This window comes from Hippoglossus stenolepis, chromosome 12, assembly GCF_022539355.2.
Source record: "Hippoglossus stenolepis isolate QCI-W04-F060 chromosome 12, HSTE1.2, whole genome shotgun sequence".
Classification (NCBI taxonomy): Eukaryota; Metazoa; Chordata; class Actinopteri; order Pleuronectiformes; family Pleuronectidae; genus Hippoglossus; species Hippoglossus stenolepis.
Window position 1 is genome coordinate 13,386,893 of NC_061494.1, and position 15,631 is coordinate 13,402,523.

The 15,631-nt window shown below is 41.3% G+C and overlaps 1 protein-coding gene across 1 annotated transcript in view; it reads right to left on the bottom strand.

Annotated features, from left to right (window-relative positions):
* Positions 1–790: 790 nt before the first annotated feature.
* Positions 791–15,631, bottom strand: part of hpse2 (heparanase 2) — a 54,357-nt gene continuing 39,516 nt past the window's right edge. The window contains exons 7-12 of the mRNA XM_035173217.2: positions 11,863–11,956; positions 10,448–10,554; positions 10,173–10,287; positions 6,490–6,635; positions 4,154–4,300; positions 791–1,519 (exon numbers count right to left, since the gene is read on the bottom strand). Of these exons, the coding sequence (XP_035029108.2) occupies positions 1,357–1,519; positions 4,154–4,300; positions 6,490–6,635; positions 10,173–10,287; positions 10,448–10,554; positions 11,863–11,956 (772 nt within the window). The 3' untranslated portion in view covers positions 791–1,356. The remainder of the gene's footprint in view (positions 1,520–4,153; positions 4,301–6,489; positions 6,636–10,172; positions 10,288–10,447; positions 10,555–11,862; positions 11,957–15,631) is intronic.

The window sequence follows — 15,631 nt, forward strand, 5'->3', positions numbered from 1 at the left end:
TAAAGCAAAACCCAAGTTTTGTGTGGACGTGGGCTACGTGGGGACAGATGTTGTGGACGGGTTCACATTGTCCTTCGGCTGTGCATCTGATGCAAAGCAGCACCAGCGACACATTACTCTGGATTTAAATTGAAACCTGCAGCAGAAAAGCAACAACACACAAAAACAAGCAAAAGAACAAAAAAACACAGCCTTTGAAAGAAACAGATTTCCCTTTGAGCCACTGTGATGTGGCGAGGGAAAGAAATTTATACCTTCAGACTGGACAGACACATCAGTAGCTTTTATCAATTTAACACATGCATAGACGCACACACACACACACACACACACACACACACACACACACACACACACACACACACACACACACACACACACACGGACACACACAACACTTGGTTAGTCCTGGACTGACCTCATACACACCTCTGCATTTTGTCTTTGTGGAAAGCATCAACTCAAACTAAATGTGATGTGTGTGTGTGTGTGCCTCAGAGACGCTGCCGGCTCAAAGTTTTCTCTTTCTGTCAATGGAAGATTAGAAAAAGCTTGTAGCAGACACAGAGATAACTTGAGTTGTAATCAGTAGAGCGCATACCTCCGCCAAGGCCCAACAGTCCCCTTAAACACACACTCATAGAAAGGGAAAAAAAGATCCTGGATCCGCTCCCCATTCCAGATCCTCACCAAAATGTAATGGGCTCTTCCCTTACCCACACCGCATCCTTTCACCAAGTTTCGTGGAAATCCGTGGTGTTGTTTTTGTGTAATCTTGCTCACAAACAAACAAAAAACAAACATACAAACCAACCAACCAACAAATGGACAAGGGTTAACAAACATAACCTCTGTGGCGGAGGCAACAAAAAAACATTGCTTAAACAAGTCCAAGAATTTGGACCTTTTCTTTAACTTCAAAACATAAACTTCATACACAGACATAGAACAACCATTGTCTATACATATATAAACCTTATAGCATATGAGGAACTGCCTGTGAAAAGAACTGAAAAGTGTTCAGTGCAGCCCAGAGTGTGTGTGTCGTGGGCAAATCTGTCTTTGCTGGAGGAGGGAAGGGCTGAGTTTATTTTAATTTGGATGGTAAAAATATTACCGTTGAAATAAATGTTTGAAGAGGCTGTTGTTAAAGCTGAAGACTCAGCTGTACTCAAGCCATGTGTCCACTCTACTGAAGAGTCCTAAAGTCCTGAGTCCTAATTCTGTTTTCCTGGACAATGCAGATCAAAAATGAAGAGCCACACTGTTTTTGAAGCTGTTAGTCAAGCTGACAGAGGGTTGGTGGTTTGAGTTCTGAGCATCACCCCCGTATCTCAGCAGCGAAGGGGGTCTGTGTTATCTTCGACAGGCGTACGCGTTAATATTTTTGATTACGTAAAAGCCTATGGTCATGGGGGGCATGGCGATGGTCCGTCCAGCCCTCAGCGTCTTGGGCTTGAGCTCCGGGAACGTCTCGTTGTCCAACATGAGCAGCTTCTCCCCGTTCAGCTGGACGTCTCTGCAAAGAGGAGTAGACGGGAAACACGGACCGCGTTAGCTCAGTCAGAGTAAAACATGTCTGACAGAAAGATGAGGCCGGGAGATGGATGGAGATTGGATGATTTGGCTTCAGTGGGTCAGGGTAATGATTTTGTCAGTTGTCACTAGGGGGTGCTGCTGCTACAAAACTGCTAGGTCACAACTGCATGGCAGCAAAACCTGAATTTGTGAGGGGGAATCTGCCTAAATGAGAGAAAGCTAATTTATTTGTCCACAGCAGTTTCTTGGAGTCAACTGCATGGAAATAGTCAATTTTAAGGCAAATTATTTATTTGCCGTGTTTGAACTGCAAAATCTTTACAACCTAGAATGGCACTCAGATCAGAATTTTTACTCCAATCTGCACCGAATTTCACACACTCATAATTATATAAAACATCCCTGATTTGTCATCAAGATCCATGAATTATTCTCTGAGAAATCAATGAAAATGTTGAAAAACTCCTTATCTTACAATGTTTAAGAAAGAGAAAAAATATCTTGGATCTGCCCCTGATCTGGATGCTCACCAAAATTGAATGGGTTCTTTCCAGACCCATACTGCATTCTTACACCAAGTCTCATTGAAATCTGTCAAGTAGTTTTAGTGTGATCATAATAACTATCAGACAGACAGAAAAACAAAGAAACCCAGATGAAAACATAACCTCCTTGGAGCAAGGTTTTCAAGTACAAATTGTTTAAATTTGTATTTTATATATTCTAATTTATCATGTTTCTTAAAATGACCTTTGCCGGTTGCTATAATGCTGTGTATTCAACAACTTGATTTCACAGTAGTGTCAAAATGAAGTAAGTTGTTGGAAACAGCTTAAAAAATTCTTTATTCTCCTTGAGGGGCGATTTCAGCACAAACTAGATCTACAGTGATGTAACTGAAAAATGCTGCGGACTGTGAAATACTCCTATTCAGCGTTGCTCGGTTAAATGGAAAACCTTCTCTACTTTCTTTCTTGCACGGGGAACAGAGTGAGATGCTGCAGGTCTTTTATTCTTTTGATTCCTGATAGTTTCACTAATAATTTTACGATAGCAAAACACAAAACATAAGAATTATTGCCGCAGAGTAGTTGCGTCCAGTTTTTGTAAGTTAAAGTGAACTGGGCACACAAATCCATCATCAGCGAAATATAAAGACAATTATCACAAAAAAGACGGGACTGTTATTAATACGGGGAAAATAGATCAGTAGAAAAATATAATGAAACTTTTTGCTTGATTTATTTTACCCATTTCAAATCCATCGTTTACATTTATCCATAAAACCTGGTGTTTAAGTACCATATTTTGGCGTTGATGATCACGCTATAAATTTAAACTATTAACTTAAACAGTATTTATACACTAGTGTCACCTTTAATTTCCAGCTTTTGAACTTGAAGCGCGGCTGTTATTAGTAACCATTTTTATTATGTTATAAAGCTGAGGATTGAGGCCAAACGTCTGGATATTTTTACGTAAGCCTGAAATTCAGTAAAACAACTTGAATAAAGCTCCTCTCAATAAGAAAACTTATGAATCAAACTGCATTACACAAGACTTGCTATCGACATTCAAAGACCTGCATACTTGGCCAGTGATATAAAGAAAAAACCTACTACTCAAATTTATAGACATCTGGTCTTGCTAAATTTTTCATAAAAGTGTCCCTGCGCTGCGTGTGGCAACAGGAAGCACTTAAGGCCTGAAAAAGGTCCGTCGTTAACTTACTCTCTTATTAATTCTGTTGTAATACCTAAAACATCCTCCATCATTATGCTGTTATTGAAGGATCATGGCTGAGCCTCTATTAAGGCTGTTTGTAGGTATCGTATAACACAAAGACGAACAGACAGACACACACACACACACACACACACACACACACACACACACACACACACACACTCCTGTTATTCCAGGATTTGAGGCTTAAGTCGGAGTCAGAATAACAGGACAGGGAGAACTCTGGCAGCCAAACGGTTAAAGCGTTTCCCACAGAATTGGTGTCTCTCTGTGTCCGGAGCTTTTATAACTTAGTTGGCGAGTTTCAGTATAGCAGTGCAATATATTATTACTATGTGAATTAATAACTAGCCTTAAAAGTTCTTCACCGATAAATGAAAAATCGATGTACCACTTAAATGGTTCAATAACAGTTTTATGACTTAATGCGACTACAATGTAGATAAAGACATCTTAAGTGTATGTTAGCATGCTTTCTGGTGCGTATTCACAACGCGACCCGACGTGATCTATACAGCTCAAGAGCCGTTTTCTAGAAATTCATTCACTGCAGCTATGGATGAATGTTTAATGGTTGCAAAATAAAATTGCTCAAGACCCATGAAGCTGTTATGAAAACTCATTATCCCTTTTCCTCATCTTGACGGTTTTCAAATCTTAAATATTGTTTTTACTTATTTTCCTTTATTTTATAAAAGCAACAACAGGACTGGAAGACTCATGTGTGTCTCCAGACCAGTGCATTTGTCTCGTCCGATCAGTGTGAATGAATGGAACCGAAGAATACCCCAGTGTTGTCCGCACAGACAACATACTGAATGCCAGCTTGTGTGTATTTGTCTATGTGCGTTGAGAGAGTGTTACTAACTTGGCTCCGAGTCCGTCAGCGCCATAGGGTTGCAGCAGGTACTGATGGACCGTCTTGTTCCGTAACGTTCCCGCTAACTTGATTTTCTTCCGCGACCGATGCAGGTTGATGATGTAGATGGTTATGGAGCCTCTTACATAGTTATGGCTGGTTACACAAAGAAAAAACATAATAATTTTCGTTTAGCTTCAGAAAGAATATTCCGGACGAAAGAATAAAAAATAAAAAAAACTGCTCCTCTCCACATCTGCTAATGGGGATTCATTATATATTATGTTGCCATGTCGAATAAAATTCTCTATAATTAAAGATGACTACAAAGAGGGGAAAGTCTTTGATATTTTTATTACATATAGTAATGGAATCAAACCGCTACTCCTTGATCTAATCGAGATCAAAAGGGCCTGCAGAAAAATAATAAAGATAAAGCAAGCTCAAGATGGGAGATCCGTCACAATGTCCTTTATCATCCTCTATATTTAGCATGACTGATGATAAACCATATTTAAGTTTCAAAGCCTGTATCATGCTCACAAAGGCGCTGTGATGCAACAACGTGCCGCTCTCGTACAGTACCCAATATTAAAACTTGTCACTGGGGTATTCCGTGGCGATGGAGGGTGTGAACAACAACACTTCTTGAGTTACACAGTCAACAGAGCGAGTCCCTCTCCTGAGAGCAAAGCACTGGGGACACGAGTTGATAGGGATACGGGCCAAAGGTAAATAACTAAGTCAGACAGATAAGACAAACATAATAAAATCTAATAAGGGCCCCGATATGAGGACAAAGACAACACAGCTGTAGTGAATACCACATGTCACCCTTGGTGGTCATTGGCTTAACAGACTCGTAGACACTTCTCCTACCATCTCCAAAATCTCCTTTCAGTAAAGCTTGGTTTTTAGGTTTGAGGTTTATCTTTGTTCTTTCGTCCCCAGTTCAAGTAATTTATTCCATTAATTTTGCTAGTTGACTAATATTCAACGTTTTTACCAAGAGAGATAAAAAGTGGTGAACACTGTTGATGGGAACATGTCTGGTTGTGTTTCTGCGAATCGTGGACCGTGGCTCCGAGTGACTGATTCGATGCTCAGATGGAAGGAGGAATAATGACCTCTAAAGGCCTTTTCAGACGATGAGGTTCTTGCGGATCCAAACCGGGAACATAAACATGTTGATGCCGTTTGAGGTCGGAGCATCTCTGGAAAGTAAAAGAAGAAAACTGCAGTGCAAACCGCTAAAAGGGGTAAAGGGGCGGTGAAAGTCAAATATCTAATCTGCAAAGACTTTTCAAACCGCTGAGTGCCTGAGCACATATACTCCGCGCTGTCTAACACAGCACAGTCAAACCACTAAGACTACAATGGCTCGTCCACTTGTGGGCTGACTCAAACCACAAAGTGGCAGAGATTATGGCCACTGAAGTGCCTTTGGATTTGAGAGGTACATCCCGAGTCCTTCACTGTCGCATCGCATGAGCCCAGCGCTGATAGTTACATTAAACTGAGCCGACCACATGTCATCAATGTCTCTCGGCTTTCAACTTCACCGGGAGGACAAGTGAGTGAACGCTCGCTGAGAACAATTTCAAATATTTGCGTGCATGTCATCGAGCCTCGCGCGGCTGTGCGTGCTAGTTATGCAACTCCCGCCCATTTATCGGCCGTCTGTCTGTGCCGTGCTCCGCTATTCCTCTAAAAGATGCTCCACCTGTAAATGAGCCCTGTCTAGGGTAAGGCCGTAAGTCTAGCCTGGTGCTGACAGCCACCGGCCTGGGTTAAATGATAACCTTGAACAGGCCACGGTGGCACTCTTCATCTCCTCCCGGCACAGACCGCCTTATTGTCCCCCTTCCCCTCGAATACCCCCCTCCAGCCAATCCCGACATGGGATAAAGGCCTCGCACACCTTTCAGCGGCTCTTTGACGGCAGCGAGACAGAACCCACACACCTGATAAGTGATACCCGTTAAGTTTATAGGCTCTGAGCTGGGAATGAGCGGGTGCCTGCGGTCTGCTTATTTATGAGAAGCCGAATGGGCCAGCTGGGGATTTTGTTCCTCCCCACAAGACACCGGGCCACAGGTGTTTGAAGGAGGACTCGGGGCACAGAAAAAGCCAAAACCGCAGCGATCTGTTTTCCATCCAAATCTTCCAGGACATTCCCAGAGCATTACTACACATCACCGAGGAGGATGTGTGTCTGTGTCATCTGTCTGCCTCAAAAGAAAAACATTTTCCAAAATCATGGTGTACAATGACAGTGTTCATGCTCGCCGTGTTAAGGTGCAGGTCACAAACCGCTCCGGGGTGGTTGGGCCTGGTGCACGTACTTGTAGTAGCTGGTGCAGTGGGCGTAGATGCGTAGCTTGTCTCTTATGACTCGTCCCGGTTGCGGCTTCCTCTGCAGTCCAGCCACCCGCACCGCCAAAACCCTCGGTCCTACCAGACGCTTGAAGACCAGAGAAAACCAGTAATCCTGTCGGAAAAACACCAGGGAACATGCACACATGTTACTTTTATGACATTACGGGTTGATTTCATCATCCTCAGCTCAGGACAGGATTCACCTGGTTGTTGTCGAAAGGTACAAAGCCAAAGCAGGCAGGTGTGGAAAGGACGTTTTTAAAGAGCTGAACTGACTGACGGCAGGAAAACACTTTATAATCATTTCCAACTCCACTGTGGTTACGTGCATCGGGACTTTTATTGAAAGAGACCATTTATTACAACAGTCTCTGGATCTGGGATCCCCCTGAAAGGAAACATTGCATATTGTATATTCAGCCATGAAATGTCCCGGTGATTGTACAAACAGATTCAATTTCCCAAACTGTGAGAATTAATAATGTGCCAGCAAATCAGCCAGTCAGTGATGGAGTGAAAAAAAAAAAAAGATACATTCCACGCAAATGTCTGACACGTCAGCGCTTTGACACTTTGACATTGAGCTGGGGCTGATTGTCACGTGCAACCTGCCACGTTGTGTATAACAGCCGCTGACCCGCTCAGAATTGACAGGTCTTAAATGTGACATTTTGACAAAATATTATGCTCGATCATGAATTGCTGCCTTCTGTTATCATTGCTGAGGGGTCCGCCGCACCGCGTCTCACTCTATAGACTACACAGACTCAACACCTCTCCGAGAGACCCAGAACAACATGTGTTCCTCAGGAAGTTCCCATGCAATCCTGCATATGGCAACATTTAAGGGCTTCTTTTTTCCATGCAGGCTTTAACTTAATTTGCTGCCAAGGCATCGAAGAAGCAGAGCACAGTATGGAACTGTATAGCGCTGGCCACAGGCACAGGGATGGATGGTTGAATGTATGGCCAGACCTAGGATCTGTGATTATTACATAGTGTATAAAACACAGACACAGTTACACGAGTCGGGGGTTTTAATCATGCGAAACGGCCGGAGAGGTGCTAAACTCTTGCTTTGGGATGAAATTACAAAAAACTCAAGTAAAGGAAACCATCATAAATTTATATATTTGAAACTTGGGCTGTGTTTAAATCCCCGACCAGGAGATGAGTTAAACGGACATAATGCTTTTTTTTTTTTTAGGGGGGGGTGAGCGTTTAGCTGAGGCCCAAAACTGTCTAAATTGTTTTCCTGTCTAATTGCTTGTCTGTCTCCCTGTCTTTGTTGCCCGCAGCTCTTCTTATCTGGATAAACAGACAGACAGACAGACAGACAGACAGACAGACAGACAGACAGACAGACAGACAGACAGACAGACAGAAGGAGGAACAGCGATCACATCTACATCTAATCAGAATGTCTTGTCTGCCAAGAAACAGAGAAGGAAGACAAGTAAACCAGAAACATGTCAAGGACTCCAAAACAAAGTTAAACAATACAACAGAGAGCAATCAAACCTCAGCTGCCTGGCTAAAGGAAAGGAAGACGGTAACAAAGAGAATAGCTATTTCAGTGTTCGGCTAAATAGGTCAAATGAAAGTCTGGTCGGCTGGTTGACAACCTGTTAATCTCTCATAATCCAGGAAGTTCAGTGTTTTTGGTTTGATTAGATTCTAATCTTATTGGCTTTCCGATTAAATACCAAAAAGGTGTTCAAAATTAAGAACATATCCAGAACTAGAGTGGCACTCAGTTCCCTTAAATTCCCTCAAGCCGCAACTAATTCCACACAATCATAGAAATCAGTGCTCTAAATATACCTGTTTTTAATTTTTTTCATCAAGGCGCAGGATTTTTTTCCCTGGAAGATTAGTGGAAATGTCATCTCACAAGGCAACGTAGAGATCCGCCCCAAAAATATAATGGATGTTCCATCCTTCCACAAAGTTTCGTGGAAATCTGTTCAGCAGTTTCTGCGTGATCCTGCTGACAATCCAACAAAACCAAGAAAAAAGCGGACGAAAACAAAACCTCCTTGGTGGAAGTGAAAAGCTGAAATATCTCCCACAGTATTCAGAGTCATTAGGTTTGCACGTTGGTAGGTTGAACATGGGGAGAAGGGGCTGTTTGTGACCCTCTAAACTGTAAGTGCAGCCTTTGCACTGTATCTGGAAATGGAGACGGTGACGCCCACATATATAAGAAGATATTAGAAGATATTAGAAGATAAGAGCAATATGATTTCACCTGCCACACACTGTTTACTGACATCTCACTTGCTCAAAGATATAAGGGATAAAATAAGCTTGTGTGGAGTATATAAAAAAAGAAACCATGGAGGGAGTGGATGGTTGGAGCAGGGTGGGTAAAGTTAAAGGTAGAGTTAAGTGGTAGAGTCATTCAGTGGACTTGGACTATAGGGGAAGAGGCCAGGTCATACATTTCCCACGCAGAGGACGGGTTGGCCCTGCAGTGAATTCTCTCAGCAGGTAGGCTGCTGCTGCCTTCAGACACCCAGCCATGTTTAAAGCATTGGGAGCCAAGCAGGACTCCGTCATTCCCAGAAAAATAAAGGAGACGACGAGGGAATAAATAAAACAAGACATATCGATCGTTTAATATCTGGTGTTTTAAAAGAGGCAAGAAATGAAAAAATGTCCACACCTCCTAGAAAAGGGTTTTAATAAAAATGTAAGTGTCATATTTTGTGGTTAGCTCATGAGCCCAATAACATTGGCAGTAAATTAGCATTGCCAATATTGATTCTAGCAGCTATTTCTGACTAAAGGGAGAACAAAGAATCTTGAATAACAATAAATGTGTGATAAATACCTTGATTCCATCATTCCTTTCTCTTTTATTATAGGAACATAATATATTAAGCCTCAGCTTAATATAAATCCTTTTTAATATGTGTTTTTATGCACTTGGCTCATGATGGTATTTAATCACTTCTTCACAATGCAAATAAAAGTTTTTCCCATGCAGCAAAATAAGATCAGTTGAAGGCTAAGACAGAAAAGCTCTTATTTTATAAGAAACAAATTACTGTGGAACATTTAATGTTCAATAAAGAAACATTACGACCTGAAACATGTGTGTGTGTGTGTCCATGTCTGTGTCGTTAAATTTCACACCGATCACGCTCAACTAAATAAAAAGAACGATGCATTTTAAAATGTGTTTTGGACAGAGCTTGTTGCACTGGGGGAACCTGGGACTGTGCAGTTCTATTTCACACAGCGTTGCAGGCTATTTCACTAACATGTCTGCGCATCAGCATCTCAGGTTACAGATCTCTCACCGGCCGACTGTCCCGCACAGAGAAGCACACATGATGTGAGGGAGGATGAGGGGAGCAGTGACACTGTCCCGAGCTACTGACAAAGGGCTAAGGTTACATGGCATTTCGCCCCCGCGTCTATCCACTCATCGCCACTAAACGGCTTTCATCTCAACTAATAGCTCCCACGGGAAAGAGCGAGAGGTGCCATCCAGGCACTGGGTCTGATCCAGATAGAGGTCCGGGGCACCGGCAGGACTGCTCGGATCAGATCCTTGTTATTACGATGGAGACGTATTAATCAAGGCCTTGACAATGGAAAGCATTTCTAATTCATGCTGAGCTGACAGTGAGAGACTTACAGGTAAAGGGTTAAAGTGCTGATCCACAAGGTGTGTGTATCCGTAGTCAAAGAACGAGTGACGCAGCACAACATCGATCCCCTGCACGGAGGCCATACCCAACGTGTTCACCCACCTGGAACATAAACAGAGAAAAACTATATTACAGAGGATTATGATACATTTTGCCAATTAACTGCAGTGGGGATAAAGACATTTTCTTAATAAATAAGTTATCTTGCTGGTTAATCTTTACAAAAGACACAACAATGGTGGTGGATGGCCCCGGTACTTACAGAAAGCCAGCAGCGTATGTGTCAGAGAGATTACTGATGCCTCCGGTCCACGCCGGCCCCAGTCCACCCAGCCACACCTTCTTACCGGGAGTGTGTGCGTTCACAACCTGCAGTGAGTGATGGGAACACGTGAGAATCAACAAAATCCAGGCTGCTAAGAAAATCCAAAGCTCCATTTGGATCTCACTTCTGGGTTTTTGAATCAATGCATCAAGATTTTCACATTTTCAATAATCCATGTAAATCGTCACAGTGCCCTAGAATCATAATTTTGTTGTGCTGGATTTATTTCTGAGAGTGACCTTTACATATGAAAATATAAAGGTGCATAAAAAATACGCAAACCTGAAATACAAAACGCTGACTTTGGTTTGGCACAGATGAATCCTGTTACATGAATCCTGTTACATTTCACTGAATGTTTGAAGTTATGTTTTTTCCTTGAGACACTTCAGCTCTGTTCATCTCTGGCAACTTTACAACAACAGCCAGTGTTTACACAACCCTTTTATTAAGATGTTTCACTCTCCAGTCGGTATGTGTGTGGCTCTATCATCACAAAAACTTAGCTGAGGTCTGAATGTTTAATAACTGAGCTCAAACTCGATAGAAAATCAACTTCAAGATTCAAACAGTTATTTCTTCATATCATCCCTCAGGTCTGTCTGAAAGACTAAACTGATAAAGTCTTAGGGCCACTGAAATATAAACCACATATTAACCTATGATTAAATCTACAGTAGAGATTTGACTCCAGACAACTTCCGAATCAAAATTTGTTGATGTGGATAATACAGTTTCCTATACACAACAATTATGTCTATATTTATATATAGCAAGTGCTCCACAAAGAGGACTTATATCAGAGACAACAGATAGAAAGACAGTTTAAAATATAACAAAATGGAAATAGCACGTAAATCACTTCAAAGTAACTTTGAAAGAGATAAAAGTAACAGATAAAAACAGTTGTGAAAAAGCCATAACGTAAAATTGAGTTTAAAAAACAGTTTGTATGAGTTCCTCAGGTCAACTATTCCAGGGGTTCATGGCCCTGACAGCAAAGGCTCTGTCACCATTGGTCATCAGCCTCAACTGAGGACTAGCTAACAGGGTCTTATCAGCGGATCTCAGGCTACAGGCTGGTGAGGACGGATTTTGAACCTCAGCCAAGAAACTCGGTGCCAAATCAAGCAGGGCCTTAAAAGTCAAGAGCAATATTTAAAAATCAGTTGTAAAACCCACAGGCAGCCAGTGAAGAGAAGCTCAAATAGAGATAAAATCATGCTTCTGTGATTGAATTCTGGGGGCTGACGGTACAATCATGTTTAGGCTTAGGCAAACAGTATATATACAGTCTATATATAAACTGAGATTATTTGTCGTGGAAGTTACTTTGAGGGAAGCGTTTATACCTTGGTCACTTTAGTTATCTGCTCCGTCAGAGTGTCCAACAGACGAGTCTTTAGAAAGTCCTCCGCTTTGCTCACTCTGCCGTCCATGTAATAACTGTGGAGTAAATTCAGGGTGAAGGCTGTGAGAGAAACAATCTTTAAAACGAGAGCAACTCACATATGAATTTCATTACAGCACATGTTAAAAAATATAATGTGCAAAATTCATTTTGGTTTTCTATCCATCCTCCCTTCCTGCGATAGGATTTTACTTTTGAAAATGAATAATATATATAATGAAAACCATGTATATTATTTTATATATTACATATAAGCATTTACTATCTATTCGCCAACTAAATGTTTTAAGGTGCCTTCCTTTTATTAAGATACTTTATTCAAAAATGTTCATTTTCATAGGGAAATGTACAGCTGACAATCCCAGTATCATCTACCTTAATCAATAAGTTAAATAATATAATAACTTTTCCGGGTTGGTCAATTTAATGTAAAACATTGACAAGAAGGTGAAACATCTTTATAAAACACACTTGGATTCTCCACCACTGTTTGTTAGAAGGGCTCTTTACAGACTACAGGTTGAAAATACAGAAAATATAGAAAACAGATTTTCATCGGCTTTTCACAAAAAACAGCTCTGATGAACAAGCTTCCATATTCAATTACAAAAGTGAAGCAAAAGCCCAATTCTGTGTCAAAGCGTGGGATTGCACAAGAGAGAAATTGGAAGCTCTGACATTTTCTGACAGAACAATGCAGACATTCATCTGCCTGGATCCTGTGTTTGAGCGATAAAGACAAAAACACAGATGATAATAGGAGACAATGTTAAGTGACCATGATGAGAGAAGAATTTATCGATAACTGAGCCAAAATCTTAAAGGAACATCCCCCTGTGGACGGAGAGAACGCCTCTCCAGGATCCTCAGGAAGAGGAGAAAACAAGAGAGCAACAACCACACACTACAGATCACGATCCAGGTGCCATAATATACATTGCAAACAGCAGACTGAAAATCGAACCAATTCAGCGTGAATGACAACCAATCAACTACACTCATCACCCAACACTGTTGACATTGTTAATAGATAAAGAAAGAGTAGATTCCCTGGTTTAGTTACAGAACTGGCAGGCTTCTTCTTCTTTCCTTTTCATCCTCTCATTTTCATCCTCTCATTTCAGGTTCTTCATTTTAATTTGTGTTATTATTTGAAAAGGTTTTTTATGCTCTAATGTTCAGAAAACACATCACTTTCCTCAAACTGTATGACTACCTCTTTTCAGCCTCCGTCTGAAACACATGGTTTTAGCTCCTGTCTCTGTTTACTGTGGTGGAGAGGAGCTGCCTTTACTGCTGACTTTAGGCTTTTTAACTTTGCAGAACTTTAACGTACACAAAAAAAACAAAACACAAGCAAAATGTCTCCTTTAAATCGAATAACAGGGTTTCTTTTTAATCTTGTTTTATCTTCCCCGGCTGTAAGACTTTGATGTTCTGATCTGTCATACCTGCCTCCCTTAATATTTATCAATTACTTCTTGGCAGAATGAGAAATGAGCTGTATTTATATCATATTTTTCCACTCAAAGCACTTCACCTAATCATGCACACATTAGTACACTGTTCTATACGCAGCGCTTTTTCATACACTGTTGGCACAGCCATCAAGGGTAAGTTGAGGTTCAGCTTTTTGCCCGACCCCCTTCACCACAGCTGTGCCACATGGCAGCAAGATTTAAATGCTAACTTTGTGGGTGTAAATACTAAATGTTCAGAATTTAACAGTTACAACCTGAATAGAAAAGCCCCGTTGGATGATGTTTTGCTTTGCCCTGTATTGGCAGAATGGCAACATTACATTTACTAATTCAATAGCCCCCTACCTGTGGTTTAAATTAGTGTATCAAATTTACTAATTAGCTGCTGCACATAAGCAACAGAGGAAGTTGCATAAGCTGCACAGTGACTCACGATGAGGCATCAGTTCTCACAAAACCCACCAAATATTTAGGGGAAGAGAAATGAAAAGAGGTAATCGCTTAATCCCTCCATCAATTTGCATTCATCATCAAGACATTTAAAATACCATGACATAATAAAAGCAGCAACAGAAACAGATGTAACCCCAGTTAACAAGGGATTCGAAATATCTGTGCCTCATTGCTGAGCAGATTTCTCTTACGCTTCCTTTCGAGCAACAAATGTTATTGATAACAAACCAGAGCGGCTCGGGTTGAGTTTTTCTTAAAGCTGCAAATGTTTTGAGCAAATTTTACTTTTCTTTTTTTCTTTCTTTCCTGGAAACTGAGAACATTCCAAGAAAGCTATGATCGGCAATTTACAACTGAGGAAATCACGTTAGCGATTATAGTCGGCAGCACATTTTGTCAAAAGTTCAACAAAGTACATGGAGGGACGACGCCAAGGAAGAATTACAGTAAGTTGCGAGTAATATATTAAGTCGAGTAGATTTCAAAACACACGTCAAACCTCTGTTGAACCCGTTTGTGGAAATGACAGATGTGTGAACTTAACTGCTGAAAATGAAGCTGAATTTTGTTCACGTGGGGTTTAACCAGTGTCGCAATCTTGAGTGTAAATTTTTGTCACAGTGTTGGAAAACTCCCAAGTTCCAGGCTTCAAGCTGTAAACAAAGCAGGGATTAAGTCATAGCTTTACACAAATTATTTGGTTTTCATGTCTTTCCAGAGATCACACAATAATTCTTCAGTCCAGATCCCAGGAAAAGACATTCCAGTTCATATATGGGAACAGAAGAAAGATCTGTGCAGTATATTGCACTACGCCAGTCCTGTATTAGTATAATGGTGGGAATTTTTTTTTTATAAAAGCATCAGGTAACAAGGAAAGATCAGTTTCCTTCACTAAACTTTGCATGTTTGGTTTGTTCATTAGAGCAGAAACCACACAACTTATCTAATAATAACAGAAATCCCATCTGCCTGTGGCTCAGATATCTCGTGAACAGTTCTTCTTATCAGCTTCACATGTGTATTGTTAAGGGCCCAGGGAAATGCAGTGTTTTATTTGGTGTGATTTGAACACGCCATATGTTGAATATTAATTAAATCTAAATAAACAGACGACCAGAGCTCTATAGCCGCAGCGACTGGAATTCATCAATGCAAGAGGCGTTGTCGACCACAACAACAGCGTGTTCACAACGACGGCAGCAACAATTCATTCTGGGTTCTGCGTCCTGAGTCGGCCTTCACTGAACAGGGGAACAGCTCTTTGTGCAGCAGCGGTGTTGCAGCTTCTTGGTTGTGCGGACTGAGTCCTGCAGCCGGGTCTTCACTTGCAGCGGCCAAATTACTGCAGGTCCCTTTTTACGGTTTCTGAAAGAAAAGCTGCAACCAGCATCACCACAGGCCAAGCAAACAGCTCATTCCAAGCAGGCACGTTCAGATCGGCCACTGCGCTAGAAAAGGACAATGTAGAAAAGCTGTTGCAGTATTTTGGCCATGCAGGATTGAGGGGGTTCATCGCTTCTTATTCCTGAACATTGCTTAAATCTAAACTCGTCCTTTGTTCATCCATGACTTTTGATGCCAGACTGAGCTGAGCCCAATAAAAAGCAACAATAACACTGTGTCCAAGTGTTTGCAGACAAAGATCCACTTGCTCAGCTTGTTTTACACAGGCCTCAGTGAGTCCAGCACCACATCAAAGACTTGCAGCGCCGTGACACAGAAAAAGAGCACAGATGAAGGAAATGCATGCGATAAAAATCAAACAGGGACAGA